Source organism: Geosmithia morbida (genome assembly GCF_012550715.1).
Source record: "Geosmithia morbida isolate 1262 chromosome Unknown scaffold_19, whole genome shotgun sequence".
NCBI classification, from domain to species: domain Eukaryota; kingdom Fungi; phylum Ascomycota; class Sordariomycetes; order Hypocreales; family Bionectriaceae; genus Geosmithia; species Geosmithia morbida.
Window position 1 is genome coordinate 37,161 of NW_023336206.1, and position 19,780 is coordinate 56,940.

The 19,780-nt window shown below is 53.0% G+C and overlaps 7 protein-coding genes across 7 annotated transcripts; 3 read left to right on the top strand and 4 right to left on the bottom strand.

Moving 5' to 3' along the window:
* Positions 1-104: 104 nt before the first annotated feature.
* Positions 105-1,666, top strand: GMORB2_3526 (uncharacterized protein; the record flags this gene model as incomplete). Its single annotated transcript, XM_035465502.1, has 2 exons — positions 105-477; positions 609-1,666. Coding segments are annotated over 2 exons (1,431 nt in total), but the record flags the coding sequence as incomplete, so codon positions are not given.
* A 1,012-nt stretch (positions 1,667-2,678) lies between these two features.
* On the bottom strand, positions 2,679-3,678 carry GMORB2_3527 (mitochondrial protein MBA1; the record flags this gene model as incomplete). The annotated part of the gene is made up of 2 exons (XM_035465503.1): positions 2,679-3,367; positions 3,438-3,678. 2 exons carry the CDS (start codon positions 3,676-3,678, stop codon positions 2,679-2,681), a joined length of 930 nt encoding a protein of 309 aa, XP_035318491.1.
* Positions 3,679-4,169: 491 nt separating this feature from the next.
* On the top strand, positions 4,170-5,057 carry GMORB2_3528 (NADH dehydrogenase; the record flags this gene model as incomplete). The annotated part of the gene is made up of 2 exons (XM_035465504.1): positions 4,170-4,248; positions 4,339-5,057. 2 exons carry the CDS (start codon positions 4,170-4,172, stop codon positions 5,055-5,057), a joined length of 798 nt encoding a protein of 265 aa, XP_035318492.1.
* A 184-nt stretch (positions 5,058-5,241) lies between these two features.
* Positions 5,242-7,713, bottom strand: GMORB2_3529 (anaphase-promoting complex subunit 5; the record flags this gene model as incomplete). Its single annotated transcript, XM_035465505.1, has 3 exons — positions 5,242-6,745; positions 6,805-6,898; positions 6,954-7,713. The coding sequence occupies 3 exons, from the start codon at positions 7,711-7,713 to the stop codon at positions 5,242-5,244; spliced, it is 2,358 nt and encodes a 785-aa protein (XP_035318493.1).
* A 700-nt stretch (positions 7,714-8,413) lies between these two features.
* On the bottom strand, positions 8,414-9,278 carry GMORB2_3530 (cytochrome c oxidase subunit 6a; the record flags this gene model as incomplete). Its single annotated transcript, XM_035465506.1, has 5 exons — positions 8,414-8,456; positions 8,570-8,577; positions 8,673-8,832; positions 8,990-9,014; positions 9,131-9,278. The coding sequence occupies 5 exons, from the start codon at positions 9,276-9,278 to the stop codon at positions 8,414-8,416; spliced, it is 384 nt and encodes a 127-aa protein (XP_035318494.1).
* A 454-nt stretch (positions 9,279-9,732) lies between these two features.
* Positions 9,733-12,533, top strand: GMORB2_3531 (AP endonuclease 2; the record flags this gene model as incomplete). Its single annotated transcript, XM_035465507.1, has 6 exons — positions 9,733-9,784; positions 9,823-9,835; positions 9,902-9,947; positions 10,010-10,142; positions 10,324-10,912; positions 11,231-12,533. Coding segments are annotated over 6 exons (2,136 nt in total), but the record flags the coding sequence as incomplete, so codon positions are not given.
* A 765-nt stretch (positions 12,534-13,298) lies between these two features.
* Positions 13,299-14,515, bottom strand: GMORB2_3532 (mating type protein MAT1-1-1; the record flags this gene model as incomplete). Its single annotated transcript, XM_035465508.1, has 3 exons — positions 13,299-13,363; positions 13,421-14,230; positions 14,287-14,515. 3 exons carry the CDS (start codon positions 14,513-14,515, stop codon positions 13,299-13,301), a joined length of 1,104 nt encoding a protein of 367 aa, XP_035318496.1.
* Positions 14,516-19,780: the final 5,265 nt, after the last annotated feature.

Genomic DNA, 19,780 nt, shown 5'->3' on the forward strand with positions numbered 1-19,780 from the left:
GGGAAAAGTGCTGCCGCTCCGATTTTGTTTCAAATTCAAACCCTCCCCCCCTCTCCCCCCTCCCCCCCTTTCCTCACGGGAAACATCACAACTGACATGCAGCTTTTTCTCTCTTCTCTTTCGTTTCTCCAGCCCTGGGATCCGGTATTCTGTTCACGTACCCCGAGATAGCCACGATTGCTGGCGTCCAGGGTGTCATCGTGTACGCCCTCGCGTCGGCTCTGCCCATGCTCATCTTCGGATTCGTCGGCCCCGTCATCCGTCGCAAGTGCCCTGAGGGATTCGTCCTGACCGAATGGACCAGACAGAGGTACGGCATGGTGGCCATGCTCTATCTGAGCTTTGTCACGCTCGTCACCCTCTTCCTGTACATGGTCTCGGAGCTGTCTGGTGTCGGCCAGGTCATCAATCTCCTGACTGGGCTTGACGACCTTCCCGTCATGATTGTGCAATGCGTCGTCACCACCATCTATACCTGTGAGCTCTCCATCTATACTGCCCACTTCTCCTTCATTCCAGAGAAGAAGAAGAAGAAGAAGAAGAGAGAAAAGGAAATAGGAGGAGAAAGGGTGCAAAAAAGTACGTACTGACTGCTGCGTGTATTACAGCTTTTGGAGGATTCAAAATCTCCTTCCTCACCGACACTATCCAAGGAGCCATGGTGATGGGACTGGTGGTGGTTGCGGCCATCACCATCGGCGTCGAGGTGGACATCAAGCGCGACCTCATCGAGGAGTCCGGGCTCCTCAAGGCCAGCCTGGTGGGCTGGCAGCTCCTGTACATCCTTCCCGTGGCCATCTTCACCAACGATTTCTTCCTGGCGCAGCTCTGGCTGCGCACCTTCGCCTCCAAGACGGACAAGGACCTGATGATCGGCACGTCGCTGGCCACCTTTGCCATCCTGTGCGTCATCGTGCTGGTCGGGTCGACGGGCCTGGTGGCCGTGTGGTCGGCCTCGTGGCCGGGGGATCCGGCGCAGGCCGGCTCCGTCGCCTTCTTCTCCCTGCTCGACAGCCTGCCCAGCTGGGTCGTGGGCGTCGTGCTGGTCATGGTCGTCTGCCTGAGCACCTCGGCCTTTGACAGCATCCAGTCCGCCATGGTGTCGACCGCCTCCAACGACCTGTTCCGCAACCGGCTCAACATCTGGGTCACGCGCGGCCTCGTCGTCGTCGTCATCATCCCCGTCGTCGCCATCGCCCTGCAGGCCCCCTCCATCCTGCAGATCTACCTCATCAGCGACCTCGTCTCCGCCGCCACCGTGCCCGTCCTCTGCATCGGCCTGTCCGACCGATTCTACTTCTGGCGCGGCTTCGAGTTCGTCGTCGGCAGCCTGGGCGGCATCCTGACCGTCTGGATCTTCGGCGCCATCTACTACGACGACCCCATGAAGGGCGCCGAGCTGCTTCTCCTCCAGCAGGGCCTGTACTCCGGCGACTGGGGAGCCTTTGGCGCCTTTGTCGCCGCCCCCGTCGGCGGCCTCGTCTGGGGCTTTGGCGCCCTCGCCCTCCGTCTCACGTACCAGTATGTCATGGCCAGAGTCAAGGGCCACCGCTTCGACGCCCTTGACCGCCCTGCTGCCGACGACGATGCTCCCGCTCCCGAGGATGCAGAGGTCATCATCCAGCAGGGGGCTGTCAAGTCCAAGGCTTCCGGCAGGTTCTTCTAAACCTCGAGTCCCGGATGGATCATTCTTGGATGGACTCCTGTGAGAGCAGTGTGCATAGCACAAAGTTTTTTGAAGGGGGAGGGGGGGGGACGAGGAAGAATGGTGTTGATACATAGAACGGGTATACAATCTGGCTGGATCGATACCTTCATACAATATGGATCCTGGTCAGAGGGTCATGAACGGTGGAAGATGAATACGTAAACCTTCCACATGTGCTTTGGACTCCCATGTAGAACATTCCGCGTACTCCTTGACAGGCCCCGTCACTTCTTGTATCTCTCAATTCCAGTAATTGTCAAAGAACAAGAAAGAGAGGTGCGCACTGGCGATGAAGAAGCTTACAGTCTGGCGGCACGCCAACCAGACCTGCGTACTCTGAGTCTCCATCTCTGTATTTCCGCTTCGAGGGTATGTTATAATCGCTACTCTTCAACCTGAATGCGACTTTACGCGTGCAATCACTGATGGAAGTGCCACCGTACATGTAGACTATGTTGAGAATGGCTTCAGGCACAGCATCAGAACTGTGCTGTCAATGCACGGACGGAACAGCTTTACTGCAACGCATGGAGGCTCAAATCACTTCTCTGGTACTCTTATTCTTCGCCAGAATCATACATGATCATATACTTTTCACTGTGCTGTGTATAAACGTGTCACACGAGCGTCATATGCCAATAACCCTAACCACAACTTCGCGCTATACCCTCCTCCCTACATCACGATACGCTACACCCGGCTCTTCCATCTTGACGGGAAGCACTACACAAAAGACAGGGAAGAGGTGCAACAAATGCTATTGCAACGCACCAGAGAATATTTCGTAATGCAACAAAATCCATTGGTCGCCCTCCCCAACGTCGCCTATGGTACACATCTTACTACAACGTACCGTAATATACAAAAGTTCCTGATCCATGATTTTACAAGCGTTGATACATCCTTCTGCTGTCCGGTGCGCATCTTTCCCCCCCCCCCCCTTCACCCTCGTGCTTTTCGGCTTCGGAGATCAGTCAGTCTTCCACCCAGCAAGCTTGGCCTGCTCCTTGTTCCAAAACTCAGTCCTCTTGCGCACGACATCGAGGGTAGTAACGTTTGTGTTGCCCCATATGCGCCAGGGTCCGGTCTCGTAGGTCTTGGCGTTTACGTCCCTCCACAGGACGATATGCTCGATCTGGTCCTTTACCTTGACAGAACCGGGTATGACCTCACCGGTCGAGGCGCTGTACTTGGCCAGCTTCTGGGTGGAGGCGATGGCCACGACGGCCTGCTCGGTAAGGGTGGTCGTGTCATACATGTTGCTGTTGCCAATCAAGTGGGAGCGGAGGCTCGGGTAGGCCAGGGTGTGGTTATACTTGACGAGCTCGAAGGAGAGGCGCTCGGAGCGGTCGCGGCGCTCGATGGCGCGCACGAACTGCTCGGCGTAGGCGGGCAGGCACAGCTTCTTGATCGTTTCCTTGTCCCCGGCCGCGAAGGCCTCCAGGAGCTCCCGGTGCATGGCCTTGGCCGTGGGCGCGATCTTGCCCCGGCGCACCTTGAACTTGGTCTTGGTCGTCCACTTGTTACCCATCGAGTCCACCTTGACGCCCAGCAGGGCGAACCACCCCGTCAGCCACGCCTTGGTCCGCTGCCACTGATACGATAAGAAATCCGAAGGGTTGAGGGGGTATTGTGTTATCGGCGCGGATACGAATGTTGCTATCCAATTGGTCAGGAGATGATGCTTCACAAAGGAAAGAGAGAGATACGAGGAGAAGAAGGATCATACTGGGAAACATGGGCATCGATCCGTCTCGCAGCTGCATCAGCGTGGCATCCCGCGCACCCTTTGACAGCGAGGAGTCCTTGTTATTCCTGTTTGAGCTCTTGATGCTGTCGCGCACCACGCGCCTGTACACGTCTCTCCGAGCTGCCGCCGTGCTGAACGGGCTGGCCCGGACGAGGCCAAGGGGCGATGCGTCGACGACGGGGCGCCTCGGCAGCACCCCCAGCCTGTACGGGATAGACATGTTGGTGGAGACGATGAGACTGATCCTTATCGTGTCAAGAGTGAACGATTCGCGGGGAGAGGTAGGATCAGGCCGGATCCGTATATGATAATCGAGAGAGCCCGGCGCCTTTACCGGTGAACGTTTAATACACCATGGGAAGACCAAAGATGCGATTTGCACATCTGCCTTTGGACTGGATGTTTCTTTGCCGCAGAAGAATTTCCCCAGAAATCCGTCGGATCATCCGCCGGACCGAGATCCACACCACCTTACCCCCCCCCCTGTGCAAAAAAGCAAAAATGCCGTCACTGGCCATCTCAACACCACATCGTTGGAGTGTGAACCTGGGTACAATGCTGCTTGTCCATCAATCTCCACCCCGACCGACAACCGTCATCAATTCAGGGAGCTTTCCGACGCGTGGGTAAATTCATGTTCCCCTGCGCATAGCCCGAGCCACCTGGCTCTCTCCTTCCCATAATACCACATATAAAGTCCCAAGTCCCACAATGAGAATCACACGGTCCCTCATGGCCAAGGGCCTATTCGGCCGTAGCTTTGACGAGCTAGCCCGACGCTCCAGCATAGGTAGGACCTCGTTCCCTCTGCATAGAATATTCCTCTCTGCATCTAATTATTTATATACAAACAAAAAAACTAAAAGAAAACCCATTGCAGCCTTCAACTCTGAGACGATCAAGGGCCCCCAGTCTAACAGGCAACTCTATGACTTCCGCTCGCGCGACTCCATATCAAGCTGCATCGTCATGTGCGACGACCTGATCGGCGGCTTCTCCAAGAGCAACCTCGACCCCGTGGACGGAGACAAGGACGTCGGACACCCCTACGCCCGCTTCCACGGGAGCATCTCGACCGCCCTGCCCGCCGACAAGCCGAAGATCAAGCGCTCCGGGTACGCCGGCTTCCGCACGCCGGACCAGTCACCCACGCTCTTCGGCCGGTCCTTCTGGGACATCGACCCCTACACCTACCTCGCCCTGCGCGTCAAGTCGGACGGTCGTTCGTACCTGGTCAACGTGCAGACGGACGGCGTCGAACCCACCGACCTGCACCAGCACCGGCTGTTCGCCAAGAACCCGGGCCACTGGGAGACCATTTTTGTGCGGTGGAACGATTTCGTCCGCACGAGCTACGGATTCGTCGTCGAGCCGCAGACGGAGCTGCTCCGCCAGAAGGTCCAGACTATCGGCATTGGTCTGACCGACCGCGTCGAGGGCCCATTCGACCTGTGCATCGACAGCATCTGGGCCACCAATGACGCTGACGAGGCCGACGTGCAGAAGCATGGCCCTGCTGACATTGACGCTGGTGCTGCGAACTCCCAACAGGACACCGCCGGTCTCAAGAATCGCAAGGGTCAGAAGATTCATTGGTAACAGCGAGAAGACGAGAAAGAAAACGAAAAGAAATAAGAGGATCGACATGGCGTTTGGAGCGAATGGCTTTTTTTACTGTTCATGTACAACACTATAGCACTTTTGGTCGTAGCCATGTATAAAACTTCTCAATACCTCTGCTGCATTTTCTCATAAAACACGTATACATTATCATTCCCCGGCCTCATGGTCCCAGGCTCAGCGACTCTGCAGTTTTCCGTAGAGATACATACGCGGCAGCATAGTTGGACGCCAACACCATATCCCCCGACAGCTTCATAATCATGGCCTTCTTGGCCATCATCTCGCACTGGAGGTTGATATCCTCGATGGACGAATAGTGGTCGAATGCCTTATTGACCGCAGCCAGGGCAGCCGTCATGTACTCGGTGCGCTTCATCGATTTGGGCTCCATATTGCCCGCCAAACCCATGTTGGCGTCGGCCAGGTACGAGTACAGCTGGCCCACGACATCAGGCGCCTCGCACTCCAGGGCCCTGGGGATGGTGGCGACGAGGAGTTGGCAGGCCGCGTCGAATTCGCCCAAGGACACCAGTATGTTTGACAGGGCCCCCGTCGACTGCCAGAGGTACGGCATCAGCCGTGCACGCCAGGCTATGCTAGTTGCCTTGATGGCGACGGAGAATCCCCGCTGGGGACGACCGGCCCGGTCCAGTAGGCAGACCTTCCACAGGAGCAGCCTGACTCTGAGAGCGATGTCCTTGTTGTCCCGTTGCTGCTTGGCCAGCATGGTCGCCACCTTCTCAAAGGCTGTCTGCAGATCACCGCGTCGTGTGAGGCATTCCAGGTGGAGAAAGTCGATATGGTAAGCAGCGTCGGGTTCTGTGTCGTCGTGCTTCGATTGCAGTAGCTGGTCGAGAAGCTGCTCTGCACCGTCGAGGTTGTTGTGCCGCAGGTCTCGTTGGAGCTTAACGATACCCCTACACTTGTACCAGTATTGACTGGCCTTCCAGTACCTCAGTGAGTTCTCATCAAGGCTGTCGAGGCGTCCAAGAGCCGCCTCGTAATGGCCCTTGCTCGAGAGCATCAGCGCAAGACGGCAAGTGAGCTTCAACTCATCGTCAAAGTTCGCTTCATGGGTGTGGCACCGCAGGAAGACCTCGCTGGTCATAGCGGACATGTGCGTCAGGCCAAGTCTGCTCCAGAGCGCCGCGCTCAACGAGAGCTGTGCACCAAAGAGGCCCTTCATATTCTTGTCAATGACGATCTGCGAACTGCGTACTATGTACTCCATGGCTGTCGGGATGCTGTCGCCGTTGGAGAGCCCCATTTTGGCCTCACTGAGCAAGACAGCGCTCCACAGAGGCCACATCCGCGTTTCCTTGGCCTTGACACGGAGGAAGGCCAGGCTTTCCTTACCCGTTCCAAGCAAGCTGTTAGTTTCAAGATCGCGTACGAGATCCGGGTGTGCTCGATCAAAGTGGAAGAGCCAGTTCAAGGCAAAGTTGAGACTTGTCATGTCGCGATTCTCCCGTGCCGTCGTCACTGACTCGAGCATGGCTCCCACAGCTTCCTTGTAGCAGCCAAACTCGGCCTGAAGGGAGGCCATGTTGATGAGTGCATATTGGTAGAAGAGCCTATCCCGGCTCTGCATGGTGTAGTCAAAGTATCGGTGGAGTAGGTCGAAGGCCGTCGAGTAGTCGCCGGCTCTCCAGGCATCTAAGTAGCTGCAGTGATATCAGTCTTCCGTGTCATCATATAATGCCGGGAAGGAAATGTTCCTTACTGAAGGTAATGCGTCAGACTCGGCACGACGAAGCTGTCATGGAGCAAATCGTGAAACTGGTTTCGGATCTCTAGGGGCACCCTGCTCCCGTATCCTGTATGTCTTTCAGCACAACAGCATTCATGTTTGGGAAAGGGGGCTCGCCTCACTCTGAATCTGGTCGATCTGGAACTCCAGTAGAGATTCAATATCGTCCGTGCTGACGGGCAGAGTACCCGTCTGATCACCGGACAGCATATCACCGTAGGCCACCGACGCGAGAGCCGAGACGCCCTCGGCGTCCCAGCCCTCCTGCTCGCCAACGAGAAGAACGTTGTCGAAGCTTAGGCGGCTGAATCCGGGCTTCCTCCGTTTCAAGTACTGAGCGGTCGGTTGGCGGTACCGCACAAAATCCCTCCACAGGTCCGTCGTATCGTTCCACCGCAGCCTGTCCAGCTCGACCTTGGACCTCCGGATGAAGGCGCCGAACAGGGAGTTCTTGGTCAGCCTGATGCCCGGTTCCGGCTCAGGTGACCGTCCACCAGCCTCCCTGCGGAGCTCCAGCTTGGACTTGGCCAGCATGTTGGACAGGTTCTCGATGAATGTGTGCATGGCGTCGAGCGAGTTGATGTCCCACAGCTTGACGAGGAACTGGTCCCATAGGCGCCTGCCCGGAACGCCCAGGAGGAAGGGGTAGCTGCCCAGGAGCTTCTCGAAATCCTTGATGTCGATGATCAGACCGACCGTCCTCTCAACCTTTCCCCATCGGTCTGTCCGCGTCAACGCTGCCATGCTAGGGTCGCGGTCCAGCAGATGTGAGGTGATGAAGGACAGGACTGGGTGGATGGCGTCGCTGGGGACTGCATCCTCTGTGTAGAGCTCGATGAGGGCTAGCAGCCCGATCTTAGCTGGAGTAAGGTACCGAGCCATCGTGTGTCCCCTCTCTTAGGAGCTTCCAGATGCGTATTCGGTGCTTAGGCCGTGTGCCCGCCGCCCTTGTCTCGCGGCAGTGGGCTCAGTGATGATAAGTCGTCAGGCTCATGACGCCCGACGGCACGAAGTTTCTTTCAAAAATGCTACCGGAGTTGGGCCTCGAGAGTCTTATTGATCTTTCGAGAAAGTTTGATCATTGCTCTACGGCATCATGTGTTGAAAGGACCCTAGCTTGTTGTTGTCGAGTGTTAGACGCGTCGATGTGTGAAAGCGAGACTCTGTCGGAGTTTCCTCGGCGAACCGTGAATATTTTTTTGGTGTCATCTCAAGATGCAGAAAGCTGCCACATTCGAAGCACTAACACAAAGTCTCAATTAGCTCTTACTTTTATCCTATGTTTCAAGTATCTAATCTGTCATGATTTTTTATGGAATTGGGTGGTGGTAGTTTTCAATGCTAATGAGCCGTAGCTGGGTCGTAATCACATGGCCCCATATCAAATAAGGACTCTTTCGGCGCATATCGGAAGGTAGAAGAGGGGAGAACAGGAGAGCAGAGCCCGCCGACATCACGGTATGAATTACAAAAGAAATCTTAATTCAAGTGGCTGTCCTAATGACATGTACAGTAAGTCCTCCAGGAAGAGATGTTCTAGCAACCGTTCAGGTCCATTGCCTGTTACAGGTATGGGGTATATTCAAGACTTGTCCTTGCGGTGATAGTTGACCTTCTCGTTCCAGCTGCAAAAGAGGTTAGTGAATCTCCTTGAATCAATTCGGGGAAAGTGTAACATGGGGAGGGTAGCGCATGTTGGCCACCCGAAATCGATTAGGGGGTAGTAGTAGAAACGTACAAAAGAGTCTGCGAAGGAGAGAGAAAAGGTCAGCAACGTTGGATTCTTCGGAATAAACAAGACAATCGCTTCCACCCCGTAAGAAGGTAGAACAGAAACTCACTTTGTCACCATCACCCCACTGGTAGTTCTTGGAGCGGATGTTCTGGTACGCGTACTCGGTGCGCTCGGGCAGAGGGGGCATGTGGTTCCAGTGGTCCCAGTGAGCCTCCCAGAGGTAGTAGGCGTTGGCGCCAGAGGCGATGAGGGCGACGGGGACACCGCTTTTAGTGGAAGGTTAGCCATCAAGGACAGGACAGTCGTCTTTTCCCTTCTGCGTATGGGGCGGTGCGGGCGAGCGGGCGGAGCCGGGTACGATGGAAATATGCTCAACTGGGCCGGGTAGGCCTGAGGGGGGAAAACTAAGATGTAAAAACATACTAGAGGGAGATCTTCCTCCAGAGCTCTTTATTGCGAAAGATAATGTCAGTAATTAATCGGTTTCCACGGTTCAATTGAATCTCCGCCCAGGGGGGGGGGGGGGGGGGGGGGGGGGAGGTGGGAGAAGCGGGCTGATCGTACCAGTGGTCTGACCAGCGTGCTCCTTCTGGTGAGCGCGCTCATTGATGAACTCGTTCTTGGTGGCGTCGGTAGCGAAGCGGCGCTGGGCAGGGGCGCGAACCTGCGCGGCAGCACGGGGGGCAGCGCGAGCGATGCGGGCGGAGAACATTGTTGCGGTTGGTGGTGGTGTGGTGGTGGTGACGGAGAGCAAAGAATTGAGGATTTGCCGAATGATTTGAGGTCATTGCTGACCGGAAGACTGGCCGTTCCGGTGGTTTGCCTGATAATCAAGGCTCCTATTGGTCCGTCCTGTTTCCGGTTAGTCACGTGACTTCGCGGTATGGCCGCGCCTGCCTGTTCGTCATCACGACCACGGCTTTCATCGAAGACGTCAGCTTGAAGTGATTTAAGGCAGGCTGTTTGAATTCTTGTTGCACTGAGGCTTTTTTTTCCTCATCTTTCCATCTGTCTTGTCGCATTCTACCACCCGTGCTCTGTGTGCAGGGAGGGTTGCATGCCGAGATACGACCAAACACGCTCATGGCTCCCCGTCGTTGGTAGGTGAAAGCTTCACTTGTGCAGAATTGTATGACCATCTACGTAATAAGCCTTCCATAGTCATCATGGGGTTTCGAATAACCACATGGAATGGTATGTCTCATTCTCGGCGATTCTGTATCTATGGGCGTGGTGGTGCTGACAGTCCTCTCTAGTCAACGGCATCAGGTTTGTTCTGCCTCCTCCATGACTCCAACTTCACCGCACCATGAACGGTACTCACATGTCATGAAGAAACCCTTTCTCGTATCAGCCATGGTGCGAAAAGCGCACCTTTCAGGTAAACTGATCATTGGTATCATAGAGACAAAGCCCGGTGCAGCCAACTAATACTTCCGTCAGGATATGTTTGAGATTCTCGAAGCCGATATTGTTGTGATGCAAGAGACGAAGATACAGAGAAAGGACCTACGCGATGACATGGTGCTCGTTCCCGGGTGGGACGTGTACTTTAGCCTACCGCGCCACAAGAAGGGTACGAAAAAAAAGAAAAAAGAAAATCCTGCCGGGTCTGCCTCGGATGGGAAGTCTACAGACGCTGAAGCACTGAAAAAAAAAAAAAAAAAAAAAAAAAAAAAAGCTGACGGAAGGCACAGGATATTCCGGTGTGGCGATATTTACTCGGAATGCTACGTGCTCACCAATACGCGCTGAAGAGGGAATCACGGGGATCCTTCCAGCGCCCAAGTCGACGGTCAGCTTCCGCGATCTGCCAGAGGACCAACAGATCGGTGGGTACCCACGAGCCGGGCAGCTGTCAGGGGTGGTGGACGAGATGACGCTGGATTCGGAAGGACGGTGCGTCATACTAGAGTTCCCAGCCTTTGTCCTGTTGGGGGTGTACAGCCCTGCCAACCGGGACGAGTCTCGCGACGACTTCCGGCTGGGATATCTCGAGGCCTTGGACATGAGGGTACGCAACCTGGTAGCGATGGGCAAGGAGGTGATCCTCACCGGGGATCTCAACGTGATCCGATCCGAGTTGGACTCGACCAACATGGGGGAGCAGCTGCGCAAAGCAGGTGTGAGCGTCGGGGAGTGGCTGTCGACGCCGTCTCGGCGGCTATTCAATCACCTCATCTTTGAGGGCTCAGTCCAGGGCCCGCGGGACGAGGGCAGAGAGGAAGGTGTGCTCTGGGACATCTGCCGATGCTTCCACCCGGACCGGGAGGGGATGAACACTTGCTGGGATACGAGGAGGAATACACGTCCGGCCAACAACGGGAGCCGGATAGACTACGTGCTGTGCAGTGACGGGCTCAAGGGCTGGTTCGTGGATGCCAACATCCAAGAGGGTCTGATGGGCTCGGACCACTGTCCGGTATACGGCACCATGGCAGATAGTGTCACTGTGCGCGCAAACGGGATCGCAGCGAGGCGACGCAATGGTGGTGGCGACAGCAACAGCGGCGGCAGCGGAAACGACGGCGGCAGCGACGGCGGCAGCGACGGCGGCAGCGACGGCGGCAGCGACAGAACCGTCAGTAACGACCGACAGCATGTGCATGCGTATGCACATGGGAGGGAGCACGAAGGGCAACACGAGCACGGTGACGGAAACAGGGGTAGGGATTGGGGCGAGCATGGGTATAGCGAGGAGGTGTCGTGGCTACTGGATCTAGTGAATCCCCCTGGCATGTTCAAGGATGGGAGGCGTCAAATAGAATGGAGCCAGCGGCATCTCCTCCCCTTGTCGGCTAAGCTTATCCCGGAGTTTGACAAGCGACGGAGTATCCGTGACATGTTCACCAAGAAGACGACAGCCCCGCCATCAGCACCAACAGTGGTATCACCATCATTGTCGCCGGCAACCGGTCCAAGCGTGTCGCTTACACGGGCGCCTTCGCCCTCGACCCGCCACGCATATGCCAATATCACATCAGGCGAGAGGCGCATCAAAGAAGATGACAAGGACAAGGACAGGGGCGGGCAGGAGGGCACAGCAGCAGCAGGAGGAGGAGGGGGAGTGGAGGCGGAAGAAGCGAGTCAGGGCGCATCCCAGCGGGTTGGTTCAGGATATGGGGCTGCAGGCATCGCCGCCGACTCTGCCGCCTCCGCCACTGGCGTGCCGGATGCGAAGGTGCGACTGCAGTGGACAAAGAGGGCACGGGCATCAGGTGACAGAACATCACCGGTCAAGGCGAAGAGGGCCAAGGCGAGTGCGGAAGTGGGAGGCGATACGAACCGAGCGAAGGCCACGACGCCAGGTCCCAAGCAGAGGAGCATACAGGGATTCTTCAAGCCCAAGAATGCCTCGGCTTCTACTATTGGTTTCAGCCCTTCTTCTGGAGCTGGAGCTGGAGCTAAAGCGAGAGCGGGGACTGGGGTGGGCGCCGATGCTACCAAAACGGCCAAGACATGTGCGGATGTAGATGCACGAGTGCGAGTGCCTGCACAGGGAGATGCACAGACAGACCCAGATGCAGACGCGGGTGAGACGGCCAACACTGGAACCAACACCAACGCCAGCGAGGGTCCCAGCAGTGGCGGCGGTGGTGGTGGTGGTGTCGATGATGAGGACGACGATGATGACGAGACCAACAACGTTGCCGCCGACCAGAGCTCTCCAAGCCTGGGCACGCAAGCGGTCGTCAGCAGCGAGGCCGACAGCGAGGGCGGTCGACGACGACGACCCCAGAACGGCGTGGTCCCCACCCAAGGTGATGGCGGCGACGGCGGCGGTGGTGGTGGTGGTTGCGAGAAGGAGGATGAGGAGGAGGAGGAGGAGGATGATCGCGTCTTCGACCCTATAGAGGCCAAAGAATCATGGTCAAAGCTGCTGGGCAAACGGGTCGTTCCCCGATGCGAACACCATGGTGAACCCTGCATCAGCCTTGTCACCAAAAAGCCTGGTATCAATTGTGGTACGTGCGCCCCACCCTCTCTTCCCTTTTGTCTCTCTCAACTCACCTTGAATTCACTTTTCTCTCAATTTTTCCCAAGTCACAACCCCTCCCCCCCMCCATCCCCCGTCCTTCTCCACTCTACCCCCTCCCCCACCATTCCACTTTTTTCTTTCCCTTTTTATCAGGACACGCCCCCCCTTCTTCTTTTTATCTTGTAGGAAGCTAATCTACTTCGTTGGTCGTTCTCTGTGAGTGGCGTTGGGTGTCATCAGGTCGATCGTTCTACATCTGTCCAAGGCCACTGGGCCCTTCTGGTGAGAAAGAAAAGGGATCAGAGTGGAGGTGTGGCACATTTATCTGGAGCAGTGATTGGAGTCGATGATGCAGCACTTTTTTTTTTTTTTTTTTTTTCGACAGGCACCACGACACCAGCCAGCCGGACCGTAAACGGCTGTCACTTTTTCCATGTCTTTGGGTTGTTGACACTTGTTGTATATGGCTTCTTAGCCGTTTTTTTTAGTACTACTACTGGTACTACTACTAGTCTTGTACGAGACAAAGCGAGTGTTAGCTACTGTATTAAATAACGACACAAAACTATTACAAGCTCTCAGAAAGCAATCATTAGGGATAGACACGTAAATGTAGAAGATTTATTGCAATTTGCCACTGTTTATAAAGTCAAACGCCAATTTAGATATGCCCATATTACGTATGAGGCATATGAGGCTTGTGAAAGCCCTGTGCCAGTTGTCCATGCCTGTCTATCAATCCATCACGCTCTCTCAAAACATGAGCTGGAAATCATTATGTGCGGAGAAAGGCGGACTATCGTCAGAAAACCCGTAAGCTGAAGACAAATAGTTAATTAATGAACATCTGCGGAAGAAGGTAAGCTTTGACTTACTGTACTTCCCAAGCGGCTCCACAAAGCCGGCAATAGAATCCATGTCATAAGAGTTACTAATATCATAACACCTGTGATCTGGAATGTTACTGATCTCGAAAATAGGCTCCTTGTTCATGTTGAAATGTGCGTGGGTTGTACCGTATTGGTAGAAGCTTGGTTCGTTGGGAGGGACCATGGAAATGTGGTCGATTTGCTTTAGGTCTTGGACATCATAAACTCTGTACCCCGAGTCTTGCATGATGCAGTCGACATAATGCTCTCCCAAAAGGTCCTTTGCCGCCTTGGATGGGTTCTTATGAACGGTGTACAGAAAGTCAAGTTTCTCAATGGTGCAGGGAACAACGTGCTGAGTAGTGTTTCCAGTGTCCGCAGTCATGATTGGATTGCTGTTGGCCCCCATCCTCTGCATGAGCCCAAAGCTTTCAGCGGGAAGGAACCCAAAATCGAGGACTAAGGCGAGGAGGTCCAGCTCTGTGTTTGGGCAATTTTGCAATTGGATGTCTGCCACGTTGTTGCTGGCTGCTGGGTCGAAGCGGACAAGGTGTTGCCCTTTCTCATTTTGATTGTCCACACGCCAACCAAGGGTTGAGAGGTAGGCGGAAGGTGAAATTATCTTCATCAAAGGGCAGCTTATTCCCAGGAACTGCGAGAGAGGAATCTTGTCTTTCCCAACCTCGTCCCGAATGAACGAGTAGACCTTGGCGACCAGCACCCACTTGTTTCTAAACGGGTCTTGGTTCCAAAGAGTCGTCAGGAAGCCAGAGACGGACTTCTGTGGAACGTCGGGGAATATTTTCATGTAGTAGCCTTGCGTTTAGAAGTTAGATGTGACTATAAGATTTGGTATGTGTGAAATAACTTACTGCGGAAGGCCATAAAGCCGTTGAGGGGCCGTTTGGTTTTGTCTTTTGGAGGCTCAGCAATAGATTCCTTGGCCTGACTGGCAGATTGAAAGGTGCCGGAATTGGTTTCAGGGAATCTTTGAAAGTATCGAGCGGCGAGACTAAAAAGAGGCTCGTCATCCAATAGTTCAAGCAAGTCGGCTGCTGAGGCAGTTGACAGACGCTCGATGAGGTTGGATCTAGTAGCCATGGTTCGATGAACATCAACAGAATTTCCGGGCGAGTTCATTGTGGAAGAAGAAGGAAAATTAAAAAAGAGTGATGATTAGCAAGAAAAGAAGGCACCTTTTCGAGCACAGCGGGAAGTGTGCTTGGTACATATACGAGGTGAGGTGAGTGTGGGAGAACGAAATTTCTTGGCGGGCCCGAAATAATGGGCTGCTACTCGTTTCTCGCTTCTTATTCAAGAAGAGAGAAAGATTCGTGCACGGTCAATCGTTGGTCCGTCCTTTCTAGAAATTCCCTTTCCCCCCTTCATCTACTCTATCGAGACCCCTCCCTCTTCCTCCACTCCAACCCCATCTGATCTGAGTCTGATAAAAGCCCCTGATGGTCGCCCCGAGTAGGTCCCTTAGCTCACATACATATAACTGCTTCTTCCTTTTTTCTATCTCCTTATTCTATTTGTTTCTTCTCTGGATCCCTATCCTACTTATTTTCTTAGCGGGCCTTAGCTTTATATAACGTCTCCTTACTATACTTCTTGTTCTATAGATTCTCGTAGCTTATTCGGGGGTGTTCTTGCCTTCTTAGTGTTGCCCTATCAGCAATAATACAGAGTAGCCGTGGATGGAGCATGTCGTAGACCTAAAACGTGACAATGTTCGTACGAGGGAGGGGATAGGGTACACGGGATATTACTTGTATTTTTGACACTCTTGACACTTTGTCCGTCTATTTATCTTCTAGTAGCCACATACTTGACGTCCTTTTCTTTTCCACTTGTTTACCAAGGCTTTATGTAGTATTGCCAGATCGTGGAGAAATGATACTACTCCCTTCTAATAGGCTTCACCCTTGATTTTGCCCCGCTGACCTTTTAGTGGTGTACTTATAACCAGGGTATCGTTTCTTGTGAGATCTTTCTTCTTCCTCGGCTCTTGCCCTCCAAAATTGAAGGACTTCTGGGGGTTCCTCGTGCCACATCTTTGCAATTATTTTTGCTGTGACAATTAGTTTTGAATTTTGATGCAAAACATGGGATGTACTTACAAAGTTCGGGTGCAGTGGCAGTTGAGTATACATCATGCAATTCTCTGGACTTAGCTTGCCGGTAAAGAATCCAACTATTTGGGGGCCTCGGGATGTGGGTTTGAGCAGTCTCAAGGTTGTCCAAGGTGCTGCTTTGATTGTTATTGACGTCTTCAACTAGCGGAGAGTTTGGCCTCGGCGGGTTTGTATAGCTGTTAGCCTCGTTCTTCTGGTTCCTATTTATGCTGTCTTACTGGATGTGAAGAGGAGTAGCCCATAATCCCCTTCGTCAGTCGATACTGGACAGAGGCGGAACTTCTAGCGAACTCTGTCGTGGTACACGTTGACCTGTTGCTGGATCCTCTGGCTGGTCAAGTTAGATTAGATGCCTACCAGGTACTTTACAAGAGAACTTTACCTGAAGTTGTTGGTGATCTCATGGACAAAATTCCATTCAAATGTATCAGGAACGAAAATATGCAAATCCCTCTGGCTGTTGCTTTTCACAAAGGTAATGGGGATGTCAAGAGGTGTGCTGGGAGGCTGGTATGGGATGTGTGGCTCCATCATGAGCGTTGAAGAATTTGAAGAGTTCGCTTTGGGGAAATCAAGACAAGGAAGTCATCAAATTTGAAGGTCTTATCGTCGTTTCGAGAAAACAATGTAATGAAAACAATACTAACAATTTGAGAATTAGATGTCCAGATTCGCATGTGACCATTGTCACATTTCAGGAATTTTTCATTTTGCAGCTTGTTGAATTTGTGCTACCAAAGATGCAGCAGTCACTGGCTCTTTGCTTCTTTTTTTTCTCTTTCCAATGGATTCTTTTTTTCAGCAGTCGTCAGCTTCAGTATTTCCTCTCGAAAAAATGCTTTCCTATTTTCCAACAACTTCAAAACTACCACCTCACATCCTCCAAATCAGCCTCTTAAAGCTTCAAAATGGAAAGCCTCCTCCAATTTGAATCTCTTTGGGAGCCACACATGCTTGTTAAGAAACCTCCCTGTTTCATTCAAGATATCAGAGAAGATCTTTTACAGCAACATCTTTCAAGATGTCCGATCCATGTTTGCAGTATCCATGGTCTGGGCTACGAACTCAAGGATCATTACTGTTCTTTTCTAACATATCTTATTAGACATATCTGAAGATGTTCTTTTCGCTGTAGAGGAGCTTCTGGACCATTACGACCAACCCCCTCAAAACCCAATTTTGAGCAGAATCCATTCCCTTGGAACCAAAGTCTACCAAAGTCCTTCTTCATTTGTCAAAGCCATGGTATCTTTGTGGTATGCAGCAGCCTCTCCATACCTTTCCCGCGACACGTATATCAGAGTGTCACAAAACAGCGACATGAAGCGATGTGGAAATCTCGGCCTCCTTTCAATGATGTTGACAGCAGAAAACTGGACTCCTCCTGAGGACACAAAGCTACAAGAAGCTGTGCTCATTTCCAGCGCCGCCACGTCCATGATCTTTGCCGCTTACCTTATTGGCGATGAGTTTCAAACCACACCTTCCAACTTAAAACCTGTCCCTGGGGATCTGGATGTCAAGACTTTTCTCAGGTGCGCTTGGCGTGTTTCCCGTGTTGGTAAATTAGACGTCACACGTGGGCCAGGGAATGATTTCGGAGCATTGCCAAAGGAAACAAAATTATCTGCAAACGGCCGTCATCTTTTGGTCCGTATTAACGGAAAGTGGGACCGTCCTCCTTACTGGCATCCATGCAAGCAGTCCTTTGGTTCCCCATGGAACAAGTTCTTCAGGAACACGGCTCAGCCAATTTTCACAGGTGGTGCATCACATTCGTCGGCAATCACTCATAGAATGCCAAGCACAGCTATCAGGTTGGCGGAGATATTTGAAGACTACTACTTCCAGGTTGGGGAAAGAATGGATGAGGTCAGTACTTGAATATTTATGCATATATCCTCCTATAATTGAAGCTGTCGTTAAAATATTGGCAGACTGATCGAGAGAGACATATTGTCCCTGATGCCGAAATTGAACGGCAGCGTTCTGACTTGGCGAGACAATCGGGGCTCTGGTACCCAGATACGTTTCTTGACGACGAGGTACGTCAGAAATACTCTGATCCCTAGAAAGAGGATCTAACGTGAATTTACATTTAGGAAGCTGAAGAATTGTACGCTGCTGTTCAGGATTATGCAGACACTGTCCCATGGGTAAGTCTAGACGGGTCGAAGAAAGGATTCAGCAAATTAACCAATAATCTTGTAGAACAAACGACCTATGTTTGACGCGTGCGGACACACGACATATCCGTTTCTTACAAGCGCTGCTAGAGCACTCAGATTCCAAATGGAGCCCGAGGAAATCGAACAGGATCTTTGGATTCTTGTTTTTGGGGAGGGCGAGGAAGCATACAGTTTGCAATGATTCCTTCGTCTTTTTTCACTTTCACCTACACATGCATAATAACTGGCTCCTGGGGGTCCCGTTGTGTAACGCACGTATGATGCGTATACAAATAGGTCTTTAGCTAGAGTAATCATATCGATCTTATTCGAAGAAAGAAAAAAGCTATCTACAAGTCACAAATAAATAGGAGCATTTCAGTTCCCGAGACTAGGTGCTAATTTTAGATACGAATTGTTACTAAGTAATAGAATCTCCACATACATCGATACATTTTCTCTCTCTGTACCCTGTGACGAGATACCGAAAAGGCCCACTCCACTCACCCCGATTCCATCAAGGGAGAGGACAGCGGTTCAGTATAGATAGATACGCCTGCCACTGGTCCCCTCATCACTATAACCCTCCACCACGCCTCTATACGCAGGACCTCGTCACCTGTCTCACTACCCCACTGCCCCAGGCAGACTCGTCGTCTGACGCAAGCGTACGGCGTCTAACCGTACTCGCTCTCTCGTCTTACGTTGGCACAGCCTCTGTGGCTCTGTTGTTTGGCACAGTATGCGAGTTACTCGTCCACGGCAAGGCCTCGCGCCCCCCTGGACGGTTGAGAAGGATGACTGACTGAAAGACTGACACCTACATAGTATAGCCGCAATCAGAGAGACCTCCATCTCCTCCCAGCCACCTTCCCCAACCTTCGAGCACAAGCCGGGACCGCAAGGACAGGAACAGCCCCTTGGCCCTCCCCGGGACCATGCTGGGATGACGGCAAGATCCTGCGTCCGTTCGGGGATGACAGACTCGCAGAGCGCTCTGGAACGGCACGGGACCTCCCCAAACCGGCGTGACTGCCTGTCTCCGGGGAATACGATGGACTGCCGCCGATACCTTGGCCGTTCTCCACTCCCATCCCAGCGGCGAGAGAAGGCTCCGGGGCCTGGGACGGAGGAGAGGTGACGGTTCTGGTCTCGGTGCTGGTCCTCGGTGCTGTCCGCAGAACCGGAGGGGTTCTTCCACAGAACGAGTGTCGGCGCGCAGCATTCGGTACACCACCACATCTTCCATCGAGAAGGATTAGGGTTTAGGGTTTAGGCTAGCGAGAGAACTACGCAGACCCCCGATCGATTGTTCGGCAATTGATGAGGCTGGGCAGGTGGCTCCGGATCGCGTATCCGGGACCTCCAAAGTCGGACTGCTGGCATGATCACCTCTGGCAAGAGGCCTACGGCTTATGCGACTCCTATGGAGTGGACAGTGGACGATGATCGGTCTCTTTGGTTTCGACCTTTTAACTCTTGCGATTCTGGGATGAGCGACTGGCTCTTTTTTTTTTTTCAGGAGCGGTGTGAAGATGATTCTGAGGGTCGGCGATAGCGTGCACTCCATCCATAGCCAGTCCACAGTGGTAGAGCAGACCGTAAGAGATCAGGAAGGCTTCGCATGGATTTCAGCAGAGGCTACAGAGACAGAGCAAGCAGAGTGCGTGTACAGCGGGTGGGTGGGTGGGTATCAGGCCAAGACCTGCCAAAGAAAGCAAGTGGGACAGGGGTCTGGAGAAGAAGAGATATGAAAAAGGGAAAAAGAGGATTGATTGTGTGTGTGTGTGTGTGTCTAAGTGGGTCCCCTGACCCACTTAAGAGCGGCCGTCAAGGGTTTCTGTCAGAATCAGATCAGATGAAGTTGTTGGAGTGAAGGGGAGGGGGGTCTACTTAGTAATGCGTAGTATAGAGTAGACAAAGGAGGGCGGGGAAGGGAATATCTAGAGAGAATATAGAATAGAGAACAGACTACAGACTAACGATTGACGGTGCATGCATCCGCTCTCTCTCTCTCTCTCTCTCTCTCTCTCTCTCTCTCTCTCTCTCTCTCTCTATAT